Source organism: Salmo trutta, chromosome 24, assembly GCF_901001165.1.
Source record: "Salmo trutta chromosome 24, fSalTru1.1, whole genome shotgun sequence".
Lineage (NCBI taxonomy): Eukaryota > Metazoa > Chordata > Actinopteri > Salmoniformes > Salmonidae > Salmo > Salmo trutta.
Window position 1 is genome coordinate 2,606,231 of NC_042980.1, and position 26,596 is coordinate 2,632,826.

The 26,596-nt window shown below is 41.4% G+C and overlaps 1 protein-coding gene across 1 annotated transcript; it reads right to left on the reverse strand.

The window, feature by feature from the left end:
- Positions 1-728: 728 nt before the first annotated feature.
- Positions 729-26,065, reverse strand: LOC115160592 (microtubule-associated tumor suppressor 1 homolog A). The gene is made up of 7 exons (XM_029710782.1): positions 25,109-26,065; positions 19,344-19,425; positions 4,399-4,493; positions 2,996-3,071; positions 2,745-2,855; positions 2,525-2,622; positions 729-2,394 (listed from the first exon to the last, which is right to left on the reverse strand). Exons 2-7 carry the CDS (start codon positions 19,365-19,367, stop codon positions 2,130-2,132), a joined length of 669 nt encoding a protein of 222 aa, XP_029566642.1. The 5' UTR covers positions 19,368-19,425; positions 25,109-26,065; the 3' UTR covers positions 729-2,129.
- Between the last annotated feature and the right edge of the window lie 531 nt (positions 26,066-26,596).

The window sequence follows — 26,596 nt, forward strand, 5'->3', positions numbered from 1 at the left end:
ACGTGTTTTAAAGCTAGAATGACCATGTATGCAGATGATTCCACACACTACATGTCAGCACCCAAAGCCAGTGAGCTCACTGAAATTCAAAATAAGGAGTTACAGTCATTATCAGAATGGGTGATTAATAATAAACTGGTCTTAAATATATCTACAACTAAAAGCATTGCATTTGGTTCAAAACATTCTCTAAAAGTTAAACCTCAACTGGAGTTGAGGATCATCAACTAGATTCAGCCGCTGGCCGATTTTTCCTTGAGCGGATAGTCATGGGCCCAGAACATGACTGCAAATTGACCACAAGAAGCCCAAACATGCCGTATCAGTCAAAAGTTTGGACACACCTACTCATTCAAGGGTTTTTATTTATTTTTACTATTTTCTACGTTGTAGAATAATAGTGAAGACATCAAAACGATGAAATAAAACATATGGAATCATGTAGTAACCCAAAAAGTGTAAAATAAAAATATATTTTAGATTTTGATTAATCAAAGTAGCCACCATTTGCCTTGATGACAGCTTTGCACACTCTTGTGTATACTGTATATCATATTTGTTATCATTTGTATACGATAACATATTTACATTTGTATTTTTAGTAATTCAGCAGCTGCTCTTATCCAGTATTGAGTGCATACATTTTTCATACTTTTTCGTACATAATCTCTCTTTTATGCATTAAAATACTTTGGAATAGATTTTCAAAATTACAATCAATTGGAGCTGGTGTTTTTAATGTCTTTAATGTAATAAAACTATAATAATCAACCAGGGGCCAAATTCAGCCCGTGAGCCGCCAGTTGGCATAAAGACTATGACCATAAAAATACCTTTAAAAAACAGATCTCATGGAACGGCGGGGACTGTGAGGGGACATACACACACAGACACACTCTAACGCACACATACTTTTTTCGTTTTGTTTGTATCATTTTTGTTGTTGTATTGTATGTATATTTTTGTATTTTACATTTGTGTGACTGTCCTTGTCTATCAGTGTTTTGTTACTTTTTTCATGTTTAGTCTTTTTTGTGGACCCCAGGAAGAGTAACTGATGATTCTGCAAAAGCAGATGATGATCCAAATAAACAAGGCAACAGTAAACATTCCGTCCTCCACGAATGATGCAGCGACCCCCTTGGGCCAACTGAAATATTACGTGTGACTAACACATTTCTGTGGGACCATTATAGCCAGTGTGAGGGCAGATACGCGTGTGAACAACAGGCACAAGTTCGATTTAAAACGTCACATGTCCTGCTCATCAGTACACTCGTAACAACCTGTATTATATCAATTAATCCACACGTAGCAAATAAGCCATTACATTTTTGTTAATCATTCGACACTCATTGACCTCCATACAAAAACGCTTTGCTTCTTCCTCTCTGGTTTGACTCACACCTTTCAGTTATTTACTATAGCTCCCATCTTGGGCCAATCAATGTAATTTTGTAAATACCAGATCTCTATGGCAAGATGCACCATTCTGCAGCACCCCCTGAAAAATCGGAAAATAATATATGAATATATATACATTTTTTAATCTTCACAAAAGTAGTGCACAGGGCCTTTACTAGTCCTGTATTAGCAGGACCGATATAGCCGTCTGTAGCGACCCAAAAATGTAATCTGCCCCCTCGTCGACCAAAAAACATTGCAGCAACCCCCCCCCCCCCTCCCCCCCCAAAACATCTTCCCGGTACTGTGTCTCTTTCCAATGGCACTGGTGTGTTTGTTTGTTTGTGTGTGTGTGTGTGTGAGAGACGACCACTGAGAAAGAAGAGTAGCAAATATAGTGTATCATTATATACAGTCCTGAGATTTCCTTTTTTCCACCTATAATATCAGACAAGAAAGGCAAAGCGAAAACAAGGGGTGGCCTCACTCTGCGCAACAGCCTTTTCTCATAGCGTCATTGATCTGCAGTAAGTGTCAACAGAAAGTAGATCCATTCAAGAATACTACCGTAGTCAACTCTGGGTACCATGTCAGCTAATAAAGCTCTTCAGTATGGAGGGATGACTCGGTCCAATCAGAAAGGAGAGAGAGAGGCTGCTTCCTGGACTATGTCCAATCACAGGAGAGCGAGAGAGTGTCTGCTTTCTGAAAGCAGTGGGTCGCTGTTATCTGGGTGAGACGGGAGGACTGGAGAAGACTGCAGAGTTGCAAGGTGATTGGATGGGGCTGGTGAAGAAGGCAGAGCTGCGAGGTGATTGGAGCTTGAGGGAGTGGTGCGAGGGGGAGGTGGGGGACATCTTGTGGGGGCTGTTCAGGTCCCTGTTGTGCAGCTTCCACATGAGCTCCTCGTTCTCCATAGACAGCCGCTTGTTCACCTTGGATTCCTTGTGGAGAGACTCATGCAGCATCACCTGCTTTGTGGACAGTTGTCTGGAAAGGGATGTCAAGACGAGTTAGAGGAGAAAACACACATACAGTAGATGCATAGAAGCCCATAGACAACCCTGTCCCAGATTGATTTAAGAATAGAGGAGAAAGAGAGAATGAGGAGTTATTTTACCTCGACAAACCAGAATTTCTGTCCATGCGGGCTTTCAGGTCCTCATTCTCCTGTTGGACCTTTGTAAGGCATTCGTCCATCTTAACGCTTTTCTCTATCTACAAAAACAACAAAAACATTAAACATGCCAGATGAAATCAACATTGTTTCTGTCTTAAAATGGATGTCTGTGAACTATATGTCATTGACAGTGAATGGGTGGAGTATCTATGGTGCTCACAAGTTTGTCCATCTGCATGAGTTTGTGGTCCTGTTGGTGCAGCTGTTTGTTCTTGATCTCCAATACTACTTTGAGGTTCTCCAGCTCCTGCTCCAGATACAGGGAGTCTTTCTGGAATGGCACAACAAGAGGGCGAGTAACACTTAACGTCTAAATAAGACTCATTAAACTATAAAACATATGTAGAGAATATGTAAAGTCATTGTAGTAAACTATCAAACATATGTAAGGCAAATATAGTAGCATCTCACTTCTAATCCTATTTCTTCAGCCAGTATGAGTGTGATAATTCCAGATGAGGTTTGCCTCTGCCCATAACTGACTTGCCTAGTTAAATGAAGGTTAATTAAAAAATATATAATAATAAGTGTTATACAACCATAAATCCATAATCAATCAACAGAGGGCGCCATACGTAGGTGCCAGAAACACCACACTGTAAGCACTATCACAAAACACATGTCAAAAATGGTAAATGCCTTGAACCGCACAGCAGGGGCGCATTAAAATTAATCATTGGCTATAAAACTATACACTGTGGTATTTTAACTATACACCATGACTCCCACAGTCACAAGCAGGCTGTGGGTCACTGGGTTTATCCTGGTGATACACTAGAGTGGCAGGCAGGGTAGTACAGGGGTCGTTATCTCAATCCCCTTGTGTACATTGTCAGAATGCTGAGAGAAAAGGGCACCCACTTAACACTGGTTATGACCAAAAGCAGACTTAAAAAAAAAAGTACTTTTTACTCCATACTTTTTCCCTTTACATTTTTTATGCTTTGCAGGACAGGAACATGGTCCAATTCACACACTTATCAAGAGAACATCCCTGGACATCCCTACTGGCTCCGATCTGGCGGACTCACTAAATGATGTCTGAGTGTTGGAGTTTGGCCCTGGCTGTCCGTGCATTTTTAAAACAAGAAAATGGTGACGTCTGGTTTGCTTAATATAAGGAATTTGAATATGATTTATACTTGTACTTGTAATTTTACATTTTATATTTTAGCAATTACATTTACTTTTGATACTTAAGTATATTTAAAACCAAATATTTTAGACTTTTACTCAAGTAGTTATGGGTGACTTTCACTTTTACTTGAGTCGTTTTCTATTAAGGTATATTTACTTTTACTCAAGTACATTTTCCACCACTGGGAAATAGAGTGCCATTTTGGATGCAAAAAAAACACACTATACATTCTGGAGGTCCTGTACGGCTCAGTTGGTAAAGCATGGCGCTTGCAATGCTAGGACTGTGGGTTTGATTCCTGGGGCCATCCATATGTAAATAGTATGCATGGTTAAGTCTGTTTGGATAAAAGCATCTGCTATGGCATATGTTATATTATGGAGGGAGAAGGATAGGGCAGTGCTGTTGCTTAGCGTCATTAAAGCCCAAATCACATCGAGAGACACCCGTCAATGGCGTCAGATTTGCTTGCAAGAGTAGGGAGCATTAACTCACATTGACCACGTAGCATGTCACTCAATGCCAGCGTAATTGTCATGAAAAGCTACAATAAACAGTAGTATTCTCTTTTGAAATTGGAGTGAAGTTACAGATGTAACAATGCACAAACAGTCTAGTGGTCTGTAAGATAAGAGTGAATAGTGAGAGAGGTGTTGTGTGTTGGCAGTAGGTCTACCTGATTTCTCTCTGCATCTTACTCCTCCGGTATTCCTCTGCTTTTAGCCTCTGGTTCCAGGTCATGTTTTCCTCTCTGAGCTCTTGAATCTGGCCCTGAGGAACAACACACATCATGAGGCCACTATTTGTCACAAAGGGTCAATCTGCCATTGCTACATCTATTTTAAATTAATGATATACAGTTGAAGTCGGAAGTTTACATACACTTAGGTTGGAGTCATTAGAACTCGTTAATCAACCACTCCACAAATTTCTTGTTAACAAACTATAGTTTTGGCAAGTCGGTTAAGACATCTACTTTGTGCAGGACACAAGTAATTTTCCCAACAATTGTTTACAGACAGATTATTTCACTTATAATTCACTGTATCACAATTCCAGTGGATCAGAAGTTTACAAACACTAAGACAAATTCCTGAAAATTATGACATGGCTTTAGAAGCTTCTGATTGACTCAAATGATGTCAATTAGCCTATTGGAGGTGTACCTGTGGATGTATTTCAAGGCCTACCTTCAAACTCAGTGCCTTTTTGCTTGACATCATGGGGAAATCAACATAAATCAGCCAAGACCTCAGATAATAAATTGTAGACCTCCACAAGTCTGGTTCATCCTTGGGAGCAATTTCCAAATGCCTGAAGGTACCACGTTCATCTGTACAAACAATAATACGCAAGTATAAACACCATGGGACCACGCAGCCATCGTACCACTCAGGAAGGAGATGCGTTCTGTCTCCTAGAGATGAACGTACTTTAGTGTGAAAAGTACAAATCAATCCCAGAACAACAGCAAAGGACCGTGTGAAGATGCTGGAGGAAACAGATACAAAAGTATCTATGTCCACAGTAAAACGAGTCCCAATATCAACATAACCTGAGAGGCCGCTCTGCAAGGAAGAAGCCACTGCTCCAAAACCGCCATAAAAAAGCCAGACTACGGTTTGCAACTGCACATGGGGACAAAGATCGTACTTTTTGGAGAAATGTCCTCTGGTCTGATGAAACAAAAATAGAACTGTTTGGCCATAATGACCATTGTTATGTTTGGAGGAAAAAGGGAGAGGCTTGCAAGCCGAAGAACACCATCTCAACTGTGAAGCACAGGGGTGGCAGCATCATGTGGTGGGGGTGCTTTGCTGTAGGAGGGACTGGTGCACTTCACAAAATAGATGGCATTATGAGGTAGGAAAATTATGTGGATATATTGAAGCAACATCTCAAGACATCAGTCAGGAAGTTAAAGCTTGGTCGCAAATGGGTCTTCCAAATGGACAATGACCCCAAGCATACTTCCAAAATTGTGGCAAAATTGCTTAACCTGTTGGGGTGTAGGGGGCAGTATTTTCACGGCCGGATGAAAAACGTACCCAATTTAAACAGGTTACTAGAATATGCATATTATTAGTAGATTTGGATAGAAAACACTCTGAAGTTTCTAAAGCTGTTTGAATGGTGTCTGTGAGTATAACAGAACTCATATGGCAGGCAAAAACCTGAGAAAATTCCAAGCAGGAAGTGGCCTGTCTGAGAAATTGTAGTTCTTCTTTCTAGTCCCTTTCGAAACAGTATCTGTGGGGTTACGTTGCACTTCCTAAGGCTTCCATTGGCTGTCAAAAGCCTTCAGAAAGTTGTTTCAGCGTTCTCTTGTCACTGGGCAGATAATAGGAGCTCAGTTACTGAGTGGCCTGCCTAGCAACAAAGGGATTGTATATGCGCGGTCCCGCGATCATGCTGTTCCATCTTTTTCTCCTTGAATGAATACGCTATTGTCCGGTTGGAATATTATCGCAATTTTACGTTAGAAATACCATAAAGATTGATTTTAAACAACTGCGTTCGTCATGCTTCTAAGTACGGTAATGGAACATTTTTACTTTTCGTCTCTGGTACCGCGCTCGCGCGTTATGCCTTTGGATAGTGCTCTGAACGCACAAACAAAACGGAGGTATTTGGATATAAATATGGATTATTTCGAACAAAAACAACATTTCTTGTGGAAGTAGCAGTCCTGGGAGTGCATTCTGACGAAGATCAGCAAAGGTAAGAGAATATTTCTAATACTAATTCTGAGTTTAGGTGGCCCCGAACTTGGCGGGTGTCTGTATAGCTTGCTGTGATGGCTGAGCTATGTACTCAGAATATTGAAAAATGTGCTTTCTCTGTAAAGCGATTTTAAAATCTGACACAGCGGTTGCATCCAGGAGTAGTCTATCTATAATTCTTTAAATAATTGTTATATATTTTGTCAACGTTTATGATGAGTATTTTTGTAAATTGATGCGCACATTCACCGAAAGTTTTGGTGGGAATACATTTTCTGAACATCACGCGCCAATGTAAAATGCTGTTTTTGGATAATTATGAACTTTATCGAACAAAACATACATGTATTGTGTAACATGATGTCCTAGGAGTGTCATCTGATGAAGATCGTCAAAGGTTAGTGCTTCATTTAGCTGTGTTTTGGGTTTTATTGACACATGTCCTTGCTTGGAAAATGGCTGTGTGATTATTTTTGTCTATGTACTCTCCTAACATAATCTAATGTTTTGCTTTCGCTGTGAAGCCTTTTTGAATTTGGACAATGTGGTTACATCAAGGAGAAGTGTATCTTTAAAATGGTGTAAAATAGTTGTATGTTTGAGAAAGTTGAATTATGACATTTTGTTGTTTATGAATTTGCCGCTAGCTAGCGTCCCACATAGCCCATAGAAGTTAAGGACAACAAAGTCAAGGTATTGGAGTGGCCATCACAAAGCCCTGACCTCAATCCTACAGAACATTTGTGGGCAGAAATTAAAAGCGTGTGCAAGCAAGGAGGCCTACAAACCTGACTCAGTTACTCCAGCTCTGTCAGGAGGAATGGGCCAAAATTCAACTATGGGAAGCTTGTGGAAGGCTTTACCGAAACGTTTGACCCAAGTTAAAACATTTAAAGGCAATGCTACCAAGTACTAATTGAGTGCATGTAATCTTCTGACCCACTGGGAATGTGATGAAAGAAATAAAAGCTGAAATAAATCATTCTCTCCTATTATTCTGACATTTCACATTTTTAAAATAAAGTGGTGATCTTAACTGGCCTAAGACAGGAATTTTTACTCTGATTAAATGTCAGGAATAATGAAAAACTGAGTTTAAATGTATTTGGCTAAGGTGTATGTAAACTTCCAACTTCAACTGTACCATTGATTCTTGAAGAAAATGCCTCATGAGCTTTCTTTGTCTTACCCCCATCAGAACCTCAAATAAGTAAATGTAAAACACTGTATAGCCTCAAAACATGGTTCAACTATAATTTATATAATGGATTATTTGCTTCCTGGATGTTGATTGGTTGATAGCAGGGAGTTGTTGCACCTCATTCCCTGCATTCCATGGGTAATGCCTGTTAACAGATTTAATTCGATTTATCAATGCACATCCACTGTCCCACAGTCCAGCCAGTCTATCTATAAACTCCATCTCCCCTGGAAAAGTGTCAAGACAATATTTCCCCATGCTACTGTAACAACTGTTGAATGTCTTGTTGTATAATGACACAAAATCTGAATAGTTCCCATGACTGATATTATACATTCCTTTTGTTGTTGTAAGTGACCTTTTTAATGTCGCACACTTCCTTCACCTTCTGCATTCAGGGGGAATGCAAGCCGAAGAACACCATCTCAACTGTGAAGCACGGGGGTGGCAGCATCATGTTGTCGGGGTGCTTTGCTGCAGGAGGGACTGGTGCACTTCACAAAATAGATGGCATTATGAGGTATTCCTCCTATTCCCTTTCTACTGTATCTATGTGGAAGAGGTATGTTACTGAAAAATGTTGCCAAGAAAATCATAATCAATCCTACATGTTAAAACAGATACTGAGTTTAGATTGTAATACTATGGTGTTCTACCAGTATATTGTGATATTAATGCATCTAATCCATTTATTAAATTTTTATCTGTTGATTTGTGAATGCTGTACATGCTAGCTAGTAACTGTACTTCTCTCTGTACATGTCGTCATTGGGCTAGCATGGCTATTCATGTCTCTTTGTTGTTAATTGTACTACAGAGCAGTTGGTGCATAAGGGCAGCACAACATTCCATTTATGGATGTTGTTTGTTTCTTTATCAGGTATGTGATGTGTTTTTTTTTTTTAATAATATTTTGTATATATTGTATCGTTGTCAAGAGAGATGAATGGTATTCTTACCCTTTCTACTGTATCTATGTGGATGAGAGGATTAGGGCAGTACAACATTACATTTATGGATATTGTTCATTTCTTTATCAGCAAAAACAAAATATCAACACCAACCCAGATCCTATGGTCCTATATAAGTTGATCAAAACACAACGCAGAGGCAATCTACACCGGTCACACACAATACTAGAGAAACAATACTTTCACACCACTGCGATAAGGGAGTAACTTTTTTGTAGCATGTTAGGAGAATTTACACAGCAGGTTAGGATAATTAACAGAGCACATTAGGAGACTACAAAGTTCATTTTATTTATTTATTTCACCTTTATTTAACCAGGTAGGCCAGTTGAGAACAAGTTCTCATTTACAACTGTGACCTGGCCAAGATAAAGCAAAGCAGTGCAACAAAAACAACACATTTACACATAAACAAATGTACAGTCAAAAACACAATAGAAAAATCGAGGTACAGTGTGTGCAAATGTAAAAGAGTAGGGAGGTAAGGCAATAAATAGGACAGAGGCGAAATAATTACAATTTAGCATTAACACTGGAGTGATCGATGTGCAGATGATGATGTGCAAGTAGAGATACTGGGGTGCAAAAGAGCAAGAGGATAAATAACAATATGGGGATGAGGTAGTTGGATGTGCTATTTACAGATTGGCTGTGTACAGGTACAGTGATCGATAAGCTGCTCTGACAGCTGATACTTAAAGTTAGAGAGGTAGATATAAGACTCCAGCTTCAGTGATTTTTGCAGTTCGTTCCAGTCATTGGCAGCAGAGAACTGGAAGGAAAGGCACCCAAAGGAAGTGTTGGCTTTGAGGATGACCAGTGAAATATACCTGCTGGAGCACGTGCTACGGGTGGGTGTTCCTATGGTGACCAGTGAGCTGAGGTAAGGCGGGGCTTTACCTAGCAAAGACTTATAGATGACCTGGAGCCAGTGGGTTTGGTGACGAATATGTAGTGAGGGCCAGCCAACGAGAGCATACAGGTTGCTGTGGTGGGTAGTATATGGGGCTTTGGTGACAAAACAGATGGCACTGTGATAGACTACATCCAGTTTGCTGAGTAGAGTGTTGGAGGCTATTTTGTAAATTATTTAGCATGAGTCCCCAGATTCTCAAAAAGTTCTACAGCTGCACCATTGAGAGCATCATCGCCTGGTATGGGAACTGCTTGGCATCTGACCGTAATGCGCTACAGATGGTAGTGCGTACGGCCCAGTACATTACTGGGGCAAATCTTCCTGACATCCAAGACCTACTGCACTGTATATACTAGGTCCTGACCTGTTGCACCCTCTACAACCACTGTGATTATTATTTGACCCTGCTGGTCATCTATGAACATTTGAACATCTTGGCCATGTTCTGATATAATCACAACCTGGCACAGCCAGAAGAGGACTGGCCACCCCTCATAGCCTGATTCCTCTCTAGATTTCTTCCTAGGTTCACGCCTTTCTAGGGAGTTTTCCCTAGCCACCATGCTTCTACACCTGGATTGCTTGCTGTTTAGTGTTTTAGGCTGGGTGTCTGTACAGTACTTTGTGACATTAACTGATATAAGAAGGGCTTTATAAATACATTTGATTGATTGACTAGGTGGTGTCAGAGGAAGGCCCAAAAAATTGTCAAAGACTCCAGTCACCCAATTGTTATCTCTGCTACCGCATGGCAAGGGTAGCGCCAAGTCTAGGACCAAACGGGTCCATAATAGCTTCAACCCTCAAGCCATAAGACTGCTGAAGAAGTAATCAAATGGTCACCCAGATTATTTACATTGACCCCCCCTTCGTTTTTACACTTCTGCTATTCACTGTTTATTATCTATGCATTATCACTTTACAAATTACCTTGACTAACCTGTACCTCCACACATTGACACGGTACCCCCTGTATATAGCCTCGTTATTGTTATGTAAATGTGTTGTGTTACCGTTTGATTGATTCTGTTCTTATTTATTTTTTTGTAAATATTTTATTAACTATTTCTTGAACTGCATTGTTGATTAAGGGCTTGTAAGTGAACATTTCACGGTTGGATTCAGCGCTTGTGACAAATACAATTTGATTTTGATTCGATTTTAAACAAAATAACTTTTTTGGGTTCTCATATGCTTACAATGATGTTTGATTCTTGCATGAACAGTCGCTAAGATCATATTTGGTTGTGGTCGTTGCAAATTAACTACTGTATTTTGGATGCAGCAGTTGTTAGCTGTATTGCTAACACTCATTGACATAGGCTGTAGCAAAAGCTAGCCAAAGAGTGTCACGACTTCCACCGAAGGTGGCTCCTCTCCCTGTTCGGGTGGTGCTCGGCGGTCGTCGTCGCCGGTCTACTAGCTGCCACCGATCCTTTTTTCTTTTTTGTTTGGTCTTGTCTGTTTTGATTGTGCACCTGTTCCTTGTTTAGGTTAATTAGTGTAAGTATTTATTTTCTCCCTACCCACTTTGTTTCATGCGGGTTTATTTTAGTTTCCCTGTTTTTATGTTGGGTGACGTTATTTTGTTCATTTATTTCATTCAGGTGTTTTCCCTAGATTGTTATTTCTAGTGGTGGTTTTGGACTGTGTATTTAGGTCCTGGGCCTTTATGTTTTGGATGGACTTAAACACTTTTGATTGCATCTTCTCCTCTCCTGCGCCTGACTCCTACACCCACCTCTCGTAGAGAGCCGTGACAAAGAGCCATTTTACTGGTTGAAGTTGGTTACCTTTATAAAAGACACCTGGGAGCCAGAAGTCTTTCTGATTGAGAGGGGGTCAAATACTTATTTCCCTTATTAAAATGCAAATCATTTTATAACATTCTTCACATGTATTTTTCTGGATTTTTTTGTTATTCTGTCTCTCACTGTTCAAATAAACCTACCATTAAAATTATAAACTGAATTTCTTTGTCAGTGGGCAAATGTACAAAATCAGCAGGGGATCAAATACTTTTTTCCCCTCACTAACTTCACTCAGTAAAGTGAAGCTGAAGCTAGCAGAATTCATGAAAATAGGAAATAAGCCACTTGCCACTCTGTGGTGGTGTGGTAACCCACACCGAAAGGAACAGTTAAGTTGAGAGCTAGTTTTCTAAAGAAAGCTGCTTAATGGGCTAGTAAGCAGATAGTAACCAAATAGACTTGTGGCGAAGAATGAGGAAACCAGAGCAGTGCAGGGTGTTAAATAGACACCGGGCGTACACCCACAAAGCTCTGATTGAATAAGGCTTCAACCAATGACCCGCAAAAGAGTGAGTGAGATGTCGAACCGAGTCGACTGAAAGAGAACCCTGTATTTGCCTATGGAAGTCTTGCTCAGCCTCAACATGGGTTCTTGGTAGGTAGGCCTATCAAAATATAGCCTAAAGCAAGTGTCATTATCCGGTTGTTTTAAATACTCTGGAATAAAGAATACTCTATTAGTGGTTGGATATGCCTCTAGCAAAAGACCAAAAAGATAGACCTACCACTTCTATCTATGGACAGAACAGAAACACATTTTTGATTTTCAGGAGGGTGGATCAGGTTATTCATTTCAGTGCAGTTGCGTATGAATAATCTATAGTCTAAATGGAACCGAAAACTTCCCAGCCTATTTTGATCACAGATCATGACAAAGCCTGAACATTTCGACTATATTTATCCTTCATTTAGCCCTCTATCACCTACACACACAAAGGCATATACTTATTTTGGATATGACAAACAATAGCCTGACTTCTTGGATCCTTTGACTTCTCTCTGGCCATATGTTTCGTAATAGGCTACATGTAGTCCCATTAACAAGGTCAGAATGTTTTCCTATTAATTTGCATAGGCTAACCACTGTGATTCATTATATTTATTATATTCTGCTTTTTATGAATAAATAGGCATTGGTAAATGTTGCGTCAAAAGACAGGTATTCATATTCAAGGCGTTCAGATTTTCAACTGATTTCAAAGATAAAACACCAGCAGGGGGCGAAAGAGTGTATGCATTGTGGAACCCATCATTAGCTTGTGTTTCCCTGGGGAACATATATACTGGTGCACCTTACATTTACATTACATTTAAGTCATTTAGCAGACGCTCTTATCCAGAGCGACTTACAAATTGGTGCATTCACCTATAATATCCAGTAGAACAACCACTTTACAATAGTGCATCTAAATCTTTTAAAGGGTGGGGGTTAGAAGGATTACTTTATCCTATCCCAGGTATTCCTTAAAGAGGTGGGGTTTCAGGTGTCTCCGGAAGGTGGTGATTGACTCCGCTGTCCTGGCATCGTGAGGGAGCTTGTTCCACCATTGGGGTGCCAGAGCGGCTATCACCTTTGTGATAGCAGGTGGTGAAATGTTTGGTGGAAAAGCATTTCACTGGAAGTCCTTCATGGAAGAGGAGACTCTCATTCAGCTCATTTAGGATTCTGGAGACTCAACCGGTAGGCACATGGACATTGTTGTGTAAAATTGTTGCCAGTTAGGTGTTTATTTGTGTTGAGAATTGAGACCAATTGTCTAATTTTGTATATAGTATAATTTAGATAATATGGCTACATTAAGATTATATATTTATTTTGAAATGACCTTACTTGAAGTAATGTATATTTATTTTTGTGTTTTGCCTTTAAAGGTTATCAACCTAATTAACTAGCTAACTAAAGAACTAATTAACTAACTAACTGACTAAAGAAATAAAAGAAGTCAGAAGAAAATTGAGTTGTCCCTTACGTCCTTCAGTCCTTAAAGGCCTTTTTCAAGTTTGGGCAAAGAGCTGCAGTGTGAACCATACACAACTTGACAGTAAAAAAATGTAAATGTTTAGATATGCTCTGCATGAGCCCTGTGCAAAAATGAGTGAATTTGCATAATTTTCATCGGGTATCCATAAATGACTACTGCTTAACACCTCACCACGTGTTTTCTTGTGACCAAGAAGTTATGATTTATTTCATATTATATAGTTTTTTCAATTTCTTATTTAAAAATAAATAAAATCATTGTCTTTTGTGAGCATGTGGACATGTGTCTGGTTTCTCTGTCCTGTAACATATCCTCATCACGCATAAAAAGTAGGCAAATTTGCCTGCGTGCAAATGTATGGCAGGTCTAAAAAGTGGTTGGGGATGTTTGATAGCTGAGTATTTCATCAATGAGCAAATAATTTAGCCTACCTCTTAGAACCCTACGTTCCTGCTCAGTGGCGGTGCCATTCATTTTTCACTAGGCTAGCTATGGAGTAGCTTGGAGTAGCATTGCATAGGGCTGAATTTATGGCACTACATGGTCAATCTGAGATCTGCATTGGATGTGCAGCATTTACGGTGATTTGGCCTCTGCAGAAGTTAGAGCAATCATACTTCTTGTGCTTTGCCGAGCAGCGCAGAGCTGTTGTGAAGGTAGTTGTCAAGGAAGATTGTTTGTTATTATACAGGACCTCCCACCCTCACCTACCGTCAACCAATCATGTCAATGCTATATGGAGCCCTCCGCAATTGCGTCACACCATCCATATGGTGCCTCCGACCACATAATCGGATCAAACATAAATTGACTATTTCACGTAGATGTCATTGCAGCACGATCAGCCTTTTTCATGTTGCAGGCGGAAGAGGGCGGTTAAACAGACAACTTAGTGATGAAAATAATTTTGACCCAATCTTTCAATTTGTTGTCATTATATTCTACACAATGAAATCACCTTTGTCACATTATTCACACACAAGTCTTGCTTGCTCAACATTGCTCATTCATCCTCTTCTCTTCTTAGTTTGGGCCACGGGCGTGTGTGGGTACGTGTATTATGTTGGACTTGCTTCTATTCAGCAACAAGAGCATTGGTGAGGTTGTGCACAAATGTTGGGCGATTAGGCCTGGCTCGTAGTCAGCGGTCCAATTCATCCCAAAGGTGTTTGATGGGGTTGAGGTCAGGGCTCTGTGCAGGCCAGTCAAGTTCTTCCAAACCGATCTCGACAAAACATTTCTGTATGGACCTCGCTTTGTGCACAGGGACATTGTCATGCTGAAACAGGAAATGGCCTTACCCAAACTGTTGCCACAAAGTGGGAAGTACAGAATCGTCTAGAATGTCATTGTATGCTATGGTGTTAAGATTTCCCTTAACTGGAATGAATGAGCCTAGCCCGTACCATGAAAAACTTCCCCAGATCATTGTTCCTCCACCACTAAACTTTACAGTTGGCACTATGCATTCGGGAAGGTAGTGTTCTCCTGGCATCCTTCAGTCTGCCAGATGGTGAAGTGTGATTCATCACTCCAGAGAATGCATTCCAGTGCTCCAGAGTCCAATGGCGCTGAGCTTTACACTACTCCTATCACATTTTAGGGAAGACCTAGATGCCGACAGTGTCAAAGTAACAAAAGTTTATTACTAAACGACAGGTTAAGGGCAGGCAGAGGTCGGTAATCCAGACCAGAGTTCAAAAGGTACAGAACAGCAGGCAGGCTCAGGGTAGGCAAAATGGTCAAAACCAGGAAAACTAAAAAACAGGAACTATAGAAAAGACAGGAGGAAGGGGAAAACTGCTGGTAGGCTTGACGAACAAAACGAACTGGCAACAGACAAACAGAAAACACAGGTATAAATGCACAGGGGATAATAAGGGGAGATGGGAGACACTTGGTGGGGGGTGGAGACAAGAACAAAGGTAGGTGAAACGGATCAGGGTGTGACAACTCCAGCCGACGCTTGGCATTGAACCCTGCGGCACCCCCAAAGAGACTGCCAGAGGTCCGGACAACAGGCCCTCCGATTTGACACACTGAACTCTATCTGAGAAGTAGTTGGTGAACCAGGCGAGGCAGTCATTTGAGAAACCAAGGCTGTTGAGTCTGCCGATAAGAATGCGTCGATTGACAGGGTCGAAAGCCGTGGCCAGGTCGATGAAGACGGCTGCACAGTATTGTCTTTTATCGATGGCGGTAATGATATCGTTTAGGACCTTGAGCGTGGCTGAGGTGCACCCATGACCAGCTCGGAAACCAGATTGCATAGCGGAGAAGGTTGTAGTGGGATTCGAAATGGTCGGTGATCTGTTTGTTAACTTGGCTTTCGAAGACTTTAGAAAGGCAGGGTAGAATAGCTATAGGTCTGTAACAGTTTGGGTCAAGAGTGTCTCCCCCTTTGTAGAGGGGGATGACTGCGGCAGCTTTCCAATCTTTAGTGATCTCAGACGATATGAAAGAGGTTGAACAGGCTAGTAATAGGGGTTGCAACAATTTCAGCGGATAATTTTAGAGAGGGTACAGATTGTCTAGCCCAGCTGATTTGTAGGGGTCCAGATTTTGCAGCTCTTTCAGAACATCAGCTATCTGGATTTGGGTGAAGGAGAAATGGGGGAGGCTTGGGCAAGTTGCTGTGGTGGGTGCAGGGCTGTTGACCGGGGTAGGGGTAGCCAGGTGGAAGCCATAGAAAATTGCTTATTGAAATGTTCGATTATCGTAGATTTATTGGTGGTGACAGTGTTTCCTAGCCTCAGTGCAGTGGGCAGCTGGGAGGAGGTGCCACTACATGGACTTTACAGTGTCCCAAAACTTTTGGGAATTTGTGCTAAGGATGCACATTTCTGTTTGAAAAAGCTAGCCTTTGCTTTCCTAACTGACTGTGTATATTTGTTCCTAACTTCCCTGAAAAGTTGCATATCACGGGGGCTATTCCATGCTAATGCAGTACGCTACAGGATGTTTTTGTGCTGGTCAAGGGCAGTGAAGTCTGGAGTTAACCAAGGGCTATATCTGTTCTTAGTTCTATATTTTTTTAATGGGGCATGCTTACTTAAGATGGTGAGGAAAGCACTTGTAAAGAATAACCAGGCATCCTCTATTGACGGAATGAGGTCAATATCCTTCCAGGATACACGGGCCAGGTCGATTAGAAAGGCCTGCTCGCTGAAGTGTTTTAGGGAGCGTTTGACAGTGATGAGGGGTGGTCGTTTGACCGCAGACCCATTACGGATGCATGCAATGATCGCTGAGATCCTGGTTGAAGACAGCAGAGGTGTATTTAGAGGGCAGGTTGTGACATAAGATCTAATCGCACAATTGTTCTCTCTCGCCCCTATCGGTCATCTCTCCCAATCTGTAGCTCAAATGAGCATGGTTCATATATTTTGATGTGTTTCAAAACATCACATTCTCTGTCACAGTCTGGAAAGAGGGAAAGGCCACTGCGTGTCTCAAACCTCTTAAGAATCGTACCCTTTTTTTCAAATTTCGCCTAAAACAACATACCCAAATCTGACTGCCTGTAGCTCAGGACTTGAAGCAAGGATATGCATATTCTTGATACCATTTGAAAGGAAACACTTCGAAGCTGGTGGAAATGTGAAATTAATGTAGGAGAATATAACACATTAGATCAGGTAAAAAATAATACAAACAAAAAACGTTTTTTTTCCCCTAATCATCTTTGAAACGCAAGACAAAGGCCTTAAAAACCTGTTGGGGCTAGGGGGCAGTATTGTCACTTTCGGATGAAATACGTGCCCATATTAAACTGCCTCCTACTCAAACTCAGAAGCTAGGATATGCATATTATTAGTAGATTTGGATAGAAAACACTCTAAAGTTTCCAAAACTGTTTGAATGAGGTCTGTGAGTATAACAGACCTCATATAGCAGGCAAAACCCTGAGAAGATTCCAAGCAGGATATGAAAATCTGGTTCCTGTAGTTTTCTCAAGTCCTTGCCTTTCTGACACACAGTGAGTTAGGACTCAAATAGCACTTCCTAAGGCTTCCACTAGATGTCAACAGTCTTAGAAAGTTGTTTGAGCCTTTTGCGGTAAACACAGACCGAAGGAAAACGCTGGTAAGCAGGTGCCCTGAAAATCACATCAGTTCATAGGGCGCATTCATGTGAGAAATCCCCTACGTTCCATTACGTTTTTCAAGGCAATGCAAACGTCCGGTTGGAATATTACTGAAGTTTCACGTTCTCAAGGCCATAAAGATTGATGCTATACAACATTTGACATGTTTGAACGAACGTAAATATAACTTTTTCTTGACTTTCGTCATCACCGTTTCCCTCACGCGCCCTACATTTTGAGTAGCCTACAGAACGCGAACAACATGGAGTTATTTTGACATAAATTATGAACTTTATCGAACAAAACATTTATTGTGGACCTGGGAATTCCTGGAAGTGCCTTCTGATGAAGATTATTAAAGGTAAGTGAATATTTATAATGCTATTTATGCGTTTAGATGACTCCAAGATGGCCGGTGTCTATAATTGCCTGCTGTTTTTTTCTGACCACAGTACTCAGATTATTGCAAAGTGTGCTCTCCCAGTAAAGTTATTTTGAAATCTGTCAACGCGATTGCATTCAGGAGATGTTAATCTATAAATCTTTGAATAAAAGTTTCATATTTTATCAACGTTAATGAATAGTATTTTTTAATTTGTTGTGCTGCTTCACCGGCAGTATTGGAGGGAAAATATTTTCTGAACATCACACGCCATTGTAAAATGCTGTTTTTGGATATAAATATGAACTTGATAGAACAAAAAATGCATGTATTGTCTAACATAATGTCCTAGGAGTGTCATCTGATGAAGATTGTCAAAGGTTAGTTCATAATTTTAGCTGGTGTTCTGCTTTTGGTGACCTCTGTTCTTGCATTGAAAATGGCTGTGTGTAATGTTTTGTCTATGTACTGTCCTAACATAATCTAACTTTATGCTTTCGCCGTAAAGCCTTTTTGAAATCGGACAACGTGGTTAGATTAAGGAGATGTTTATCTTTCAAATGGTGTAAAATAGTTGTATGTTTGAGAAATTTGAATTGTGACATTTTGTTGTTTTCAAATTTGGCGCTCTGATATTTCACTGGCTGTTGATAGTGTGTACCGCGGGTGGGACGCTAGCGTCCCACGTAGCCCATAGAAGTTAACAAAATATTGCAGTTTAGGTGCAATTTAGATTTTGGACACTAGATGGCAGCAGTATGTGTGCAAAGTTTCATATTGATCCAGTGAAGCATTGCAATACTAGACAATATTTTGCATTAAGTGTGCCAAATTGGTCCATTGATACATTTTCAAGTACATAACTATAGAGAACATACAAAAAGTATATGGTGTAAGTTTACACACTGCCAGGAATGTCATACATGATGGGTCATTAGCTTATACACTAACTTTCACACATCTAGATGGCTGGGCAGGGTGGGTGTGGAGCCAGACACAGCAGGGGTTCAAACTGTAGAACCCAGTTCCTACATTTTAATATAAAAATGTATTTTATCAAACAAAACTATGCTACATTTATTTCTGGGACACTCAGGACGGGAGCAAGATTACTGAATGCAAGTACATTATTTACCTTCAGAGGTGAATATATCAAACCAATTGTCGTGCACTCTCCTCATACAATAGCATGGTATTTTTTCACTGTAATAGCTACTGTAAATTGGACATTAGCTCAACCATCCCGGTATAGGGACACACCGATCCGTAGAGGTTAGTCAGTCTTTCAGCCATTTCAAAGTTTCCCCCTTCAGGGTGTCTTCTCCAATCCTTTCTGAGAAAGAGGCGATGAGAGAAGATGCAAGGAATCGAGGAAAGATGAATTGAGAAAAAAGCCCATATTTCTTCCACCAGGAAGTGAAAGTCAGCTGCTGTCTTCACAAGCTGTTCCTGAGGTATTCTGGGACTGCATCTGCTAACTCCACACAGTTCATGCTGATGGTTCAGCAGCACTATATTTGTTGCCTTTTTTTACCACAAATCACTCACCTTTTTTAGGGGCCTTGTCAACATTGTGTGATACCAATCTTCTCGTCTGTGCAGACTCCAAAAGGGGCACTGTGAATCGTCCCTGCAAACATAAGATCAATTTAGAAATGGTTGTGTTAAGTACAAAGAATGTACCAGTCGAAGGTCAATGATGCTCCATCTCGGGCCATTACATGCATACTAACATGATCATTTATCTGGACATGGTTCGTCAGGACTTCAAACAGCCGAAGCTAAGTAACATTAACATGATGCCTTCTAATTGCAGTCGTTGTACTCATAATATACAGGAGAATGATCGCCTTACGGCAAGGATAGCTGTGCTGCAAGCCCAGCTTCAGACGCAATCGTTAGGCAAGGGTCATTTCAGTGTAGGAAAGGATGAAACAGCGTCTGTGCCACCAGCAAGTACAGATAGTAACGTTAGTATAAACCCCCTCGCACGGTCCCCGCAGCCGGACATCTTTCTCATGGCGTCTGGAGGGAAACGCTGTAGGAATGCTCAACCGGTGTCGCTTATTCAGCCGACAGAAACTTTCAACCGGTTCTCCCCGTTAAGCGAGTCGGAGGCCGAGACTTCTCTGGTCTCTGCTCCTCCCGTTGTGGGGTCTGAGACGCCGACGGCTCCCACCATTAGCTCTGACAAATTGAAAACCCTAGTCATTGGCGACTCCATTACCCGCAGTATTAGACTTAAAACTAATCATCCAGCGATCATACACTGTTTATCAGGGGGCAGGGCTACCGACGTTAAGGCTAATCTAAAGACGGTGCTGGCTAAAGCTAAAACTGGCGAGTGTAGAGAGTATAGAGATATTGTTATCCACGTCGGCACCAACGATGTTAGGATGAAACAGTCAGAGGTCACCAAGCGCAACATAGCTTCAGCATGTAAATCAGCTAGAAAGATGTGTCGGCATCGATTAATTGTCTCTGGCCCCCTCCCAGTTAGGGGGAGTGATGAGCTCTACAGCAGTCTCACAACTCAATCGCTGGATGAAAACTGTTTTCTGCCCCTCCCAAAAGATAGAATTTGTAGATAACTGGCCCTCTTTCTGGGATTCACCCACAAACAGGACCAAGCCTGGCCTGCTGAGGAGTGACGGACTCCATCCTAGCTGGAGGGGTGCTCTCATCTTATCTACGAACATAGACAGGGCTCTAGCTCCACAATGAAATAGGGTGCAGGCCAGGCAGCAGGCTGTTAGCCAGCCTGCCAGCTTAGTGGAGTCTGCCACTAGCACAGTTAGCGTAGTCAGCTCAGCTTTCCCCATTGAGACCGTGTCTGTGCCTCGATCTAGGTTGGGCAAAATTAAAAATGGCGGTGTTCGCTTCAGTAATCTTACTAGTATAAAGACCTCCTCCATTCCTGCCATTATTGAAAGAGATTGTGATACTTCACATCTCAAAATTGGGTTACTTAATGTTAGATCCCTCACTTCCAAGGCAGTTATAGTCAATGAACTAATCACTGATCATAATCTTGATGTGATTGGCCTGACTGAAACATGGCTTAAGCCTGATGAATTTACTGTGTTAAATGAGGCCTCACCCCCTGGTTACACTAGTGACCATACCCCCCGTGCATCCGGCAAAGGCGGAGGTGTTGCTAACATTTACGATAGCAAATTTCAATTTACAAAAAAAAAAACAATGACGTTTTCGTCTTTTGAGCTTCTAGTCATGAAATCTATGCAGCCTACTCAATCACTTTTTATAGCTACTGTTTACAGGTCTCCTGGGCCATATGCAGTGTTCCTTACTGAGTTCCCTGAATTCCTATCGGATCTTGTAGTCATAGCAGATAATATTCTAATTTTTGGTGACTTTAACATTCACATGGAAAAGTCCACAGACCCACTCCAAAAGGCTTTCGGAGCCATCATCGACTCAGTGGGTTTTGTCCAACATGTCTCTGGACCTACTCACTGCCACAGTCATACACTGGACCTAGTTTTGTCCCATGGAATAAATGTTGTGGATCTTAATGTTTTTCCTCATAATCCTGGATTATCGGACCACCATTTTATTGCGTTTACAATTGCAACAAATAATCTGCTCAGACCCCAACCAAGGAAGATTAAAAGTCGTGCTATAAATTCTCAGACAACCCAAAGATTCCTTGATGCCCTTCCAGACTCCCTCTGCCTACCCAAGGACGTCAGAGGACAAGAATCAGTTAACCACCTAACCGAGGAACTCAATTTAACCTTGCGCAATACCCTAGATGCAGTTGCACCCCTAAAAATTAAAAACATCTGTCATAAGAAACTAGCTCCCTGGTATACAGAAAATACACGAGCTCTGAAGCAAGCTTCCAGAAAATTGGAACGGAAATGGCGCCACACTAAACTGGAAGTCTTCCGACTAGCTTGGAAAGACAGTACCGTGCAGTATCGAAGAGCCCTCACTGCTGCACGATCATCCTATTTTTCCAACTTAATTGAGGAAAATAAGAACAATCCGAAATTTCTTTTTGACACTGTCGCAAAGCTAACTAAAAAGCAGCATTCGCAAATGGAGGATGGCTTTCACTTCAGCAGTAATAAATTTATGAACTTCTTTGAGGAAAAGATCATGATCATTAGAAAGCAAATTACGGACTCCTCTTTTAAATCTGGGTATTCCTCCAGGGCTCCATTGTCCTGAGTCTGCACAACTCTGCCAGGACCTAGGATCAAGGGAGATACTAAAGTGTTTTAGTACTATATCTCTTGACATAATGATGAAAATAATCATGGCCTCCAAACCCTCAAGCTGCATACTGGACCCTATTCCAACTAAACTACTGAAAGAGCTGCTTCCTGTGCTTGGCCCTCCTATGTTGAACATAATAAACGGCTCTCTATCCACCGGATGTGTACCAAGCTCACTAAAAGTGGCAGTAATAAAGCCTCTCTTGAAAAAGCCGAATCTTGACCCAGAAATTATAAAAAACTATCGGCCTATATCGAATCTTCCATTCCTCTCAAAAATTTTAGAAAAAGTTGTTGCGCAGCAACTCACTGCCTTCCTGAAGACAAACAATGTATACGAAACGCTTCAGTCTGGTTTTAGACCCCATCATAGCACTGAGACTGCACTTGTGAAGGTGGTAAATGACCTTTTAATGACGTCAGACCGAGGCTCTGCATCTGTCCTCATGCTCCTAGATCTTAGTGCCGCTTTTGATACCATCAATCACCACATTCTTTTGGAGAGATTGGAAACCCAAATTGGTCTACATGGACAAGTTCTGGCCTGGTTTAGATCTTATCTGTCGGAAAGATATCAGTTTGTCTCTGTGAATGGTTTGTCCTCTGACAAATCAATTGTAAATTTCGGTGTTCCTCAAGGTTCCGTTCTAGGACCACTATTGTTTTCACTATATATTTTACCTCTTGGGGATGTCATTCGAAAACATAATGTTAAATTTCACTGCTATGCGGACGACACACAGCTGTACATTTCAATGAAACATGGTGAAGCCCCAAAATTGCCCTCGCTAGAAGCCTGTGTTTCAGATATAAGGAAGTGGATGGCTGCAAATGTTCTACTTTTAAACTCGGACAAAACAGAGATGCTTGTCCTAGGTCCCAAGAAACAAAGAGATCTTCTGTTGAATCTGACAATTAATCTGGATGGTTGTACAGTCGTCTCAAATAAAACTGTAAAGGACCTCGGCGTTACTCTGGACCCTGATCTCTCTTTTGAAGAACATATCAAGACTGCTTCAAGGACAGCTTTTTTCCATCTACGTAACATTGCAAAAATCAGAAACCTTCTGTCCAAAAATGACGCAGAAAAATTAATCCATGCTTTTGTTACTTCTAGGCTCGACTACTGCAATGCTCTACTTTCCGGCTACCCGGATAAAGCACTAAACAAACTTCAGTTAGTGCTAAATACGGCTGCTAGAATCCTGACTAGAACCAAAAAATTTGATCATATTACTCCAGTGCTAGCCTCCCTACACTGGCTTCCTGTTAAGGCAAGGGCTGATTTCAAGGTTTTACTGCTAACCTACAAAGCATTACATGGGCTTGCTCCTACCTATCTTTCCGATTTGGTCCTGCCGTACATACCTACACGTACGCTACGGTCACAAGACGCAGGCCTCCTAATTGTCCCTAGAATTTCTAAGCAAACGGCTGGAGGTAGGGCTTTCTCCTATAGAGCTCCATTTTTATGGAATGGTCTGCCTACCCATGTGAGAGACGCAGACTCAGTCTCAACCTTTAAGTCTTTACTGAAGACTTATCTCTTCAGTAGGTCCTATGATTAAGTATAGTCTGGCCCAGGAGTGTGAAGGTGAACGGAAAGGCTGGAGCAACGAACCGCCCTTGCTGTCTCTGCCTTGTCGGTTCCCCTCTTCCCACTGGGATTCTCTGCCTCTAACCCTTTTACAGGGGCTGAGTCACTGACTTACTGGTGTTCTTCCATGCCGTCCATGGGAGGGGTGCGTCACTTGAGTAGGTTGAGCCACTGACGTGGTCTTCCTGTCTGGGTTGGCGCCCCCCCCTTGGGTTGTGCCGTGGCGGAGATCTTTGTGGGCTATACTCGGCCTTGTCTTCGGACGTTAAGTTGGTGGTTGTAGATATCCCTCTAGTGGTGTGGGGGCTGTGCTTTGGCAAAGTGGGTGGGGTTATATCCTGCCTGTTTGGCCCTGTACGGGGGTATCATCGGATGGGGCCACAGTCTTCTGATCCCTCCTGTCTCAGCCTCCAGTATTTATGCTGCAGTAGTTTATGTGTCGGGGGGCTAGGGTCAGTCTGTTACATCTGGAGTATTCTCTTGTCTTATCCGGTGTCCTGTCTGAATGTAAATATGCTCTCTCTAATTCTCTCTTCTCTCTTTCTTTCTTTCTCTCGGAGGACCTGAGCTCTAGGACCATGCCTCAGGACTACCTGGCATGATGACTCCTTGCTGTCCCCAGTCCACCTGGCCATGCTGCTGCTCCAGTTTCAACTGTTCTGCTTGCGGCTACGGAACCCTGACCTGTTTCACCGGACGTGCTTGTTGCACCCTCGAGAATTACTATGATTATTATTATTTGACCATGCTGGTCATTTACGAACATTTTAACATCTTGACCATGTTCTGTTATAATATCCACCCGGCACAGCCAGAAGAGGACTGGCCACCCCTCATAGCCTGGTTCCTCTCTAGGTTTCTTCCTAGGTTTTTGGCCTTTCTCATGAGTTTTTCCTAGGGAGTTTTTCCCAGCCACCGTGCTTCTTTCACATGCATTGCTTGCTGTTTGGGGTTTTAGGCTGGGTTTCTGTACAGCACTTTGAGATTTCAGCTGATGTACGAAGGGCTATATAAATAAATTTGATTTGATTTTGATTTGAAAGGAACAAAGGATACATTCGAACAACTTCAAATAGAAATTCATAAATAACTAAATAGTTAACTGAATGGGCAGTGATGAGATGTCCAAACCAGACTCAGACAGGGAAAAGACAGAGGCTGTATTGAGCAACAAGGTTTCAAAACGTATAGCCTATCTATCTAACACCCACCGTATTATGCAGGAGACCAAACCAAGACAAAACACTGCCTATGCTTCAAAAGTCTGGCTGACTGTTGAAGCTGTAGGCTACAACACAACATTATCATGTGTCATCATGCAGGACCGAAGAGCACAATGAATGCCTAGCTGTCTACTGTCTTCATTATAAATGTATCTGACAAACAACTCAGTTACTCAGTGATCATAACAAGGATGATAGGGAGGAAAATTGGCTTATGACACATGAATAAAAACTATTCAGGATACTTACCATGAATTTGTTAAACAAGTCCAACAGGTAAGTAGACCGTCTCTTTGAAGTTTAAAATTGGCAGATTTTAGGAGGACCCTTCTTCACGAGGAGACCAACGCTTCCCAACAAGAAACACAGCAAGGCGAAGGACATATAAATACAAATCTTCAGAAAAAAAATGACGTTACGGTGAGTCCCCCATATCCAAACTGAAAAAGTAATGCTGCGGCGATTCCCATGCTGATGGCGGGCAAAGAAACGAAAAGATGAACCGACGGAGAAGGGGGCATCGGTGCTGCTGCTGCTCCTGCCGGCAAAATGCATGTTGCTGCCAATGACATCTCAACACCGACAAGAGGACAGGCTTCGTGTTCCTCGCAGTTGGATCTTCATTCATAAGCATAAACCCTTAGGGAGAGAAGGCACCCCGATATTGGACCAGGCTTAGAGAAAATACTGGCTGTTAGTCTTCTAACGTTAGGTCCATTTGAAAGGCTACGCTTTGACGTCATTCTATGGACCTAACTAGTCTGCTCTGCCATCAGATTTACATTGTAAATCAAGCAAGGTATTGGTGCCTCATTTAAAAAAAAAAATATCTCAAAATTAGCTAGCCTGTTGCTGCCAGACTACTAACTAGTTAGGTTATGAAACTCGCTACCAAATGCAATGTATTAACGTTAAATAACTTAGCTGCAAACGCAACGCTAGCTAACGTTAGAAAGATTCTTGCTAACACACTCACCAGCAATTAGTTAGCTAGCTATTACGATTGCTACCTGAAACATACATTTATCGCTATATTTAATCATTTATATATATAAATATCAACATGCCTCTGGTTGTCAAATTCCTATTTCTGTGTTCTCGACGGCAGGCGGATTTTTATAGATCGCCCTCTATCTTTGGTCCGTGCTGTCCAGTGTTGCCAACTAATTTTCAGGGTCAGTTGCTAGAGGCAGGTTGATTTGTTGCTAAAAGTTGCTAAATTACGTTGTGATGTCATTGCGTGATAACGTAAAACTGCGTCATTACGTTTAATACACAATAGTGACTCAAATTGACTGGCCATCTCAGAGCAAAATATGATTTGACATTTGTTCAGGTACAGACTACCACTATTTTCTGTACTTCTGGCTGTACAATTTTGATTGAGACATGTTGATTGATGTTGTAAGTTATGTTCAAGATCAAACATTCAAGATCAAACTATATTCATTGGGTTTGGCTCGTCGAACCCGTACTACTGCTGCTGCAGTCAGCCAACAATGACTTGCAATTTGCTGAAATTGCTGCTGGCATGCTGCTGACGTCACTCACAATGCACTTTTGCAGCCAGGCACGTGTGTTGTGACTGAGTGTGAGACAGATAAATCTTTTTTGTGTCATTTAGAGGGAAAATGCTTGCATTTTATTATTTGAGTCACTTTTCAAAAGTTGCTAAAAGTTCCAAATACATTTTTAAAAGTAGCTACATTTGTTGCTAGGTGTTGTTTGAAAAAAAGG

Bases quoted from the DNA above. Each gene is read 5' to 3' on its own strand.
- LOC115160592 (XM_029710782.1), bottom strand. From the start codon at position 19,367: ATGTTGACAAGGCCCCTAAAAAAG. The intron at 4,494-19,343 runs GTGAGTGATTTG...GTTGTTCCTCAG, and splicing joins TGACAAGGCCCCTAAAAAAG to GGCCAGATTCAAGAGCTCAG. The intron at 3,072-4,398 runs GTAGACCTACTG...TCATTTAACTAG, and splicing joins AAGATGCAGAGAGAAATCAG to GCAAGTCAGTTATGGGCAGA.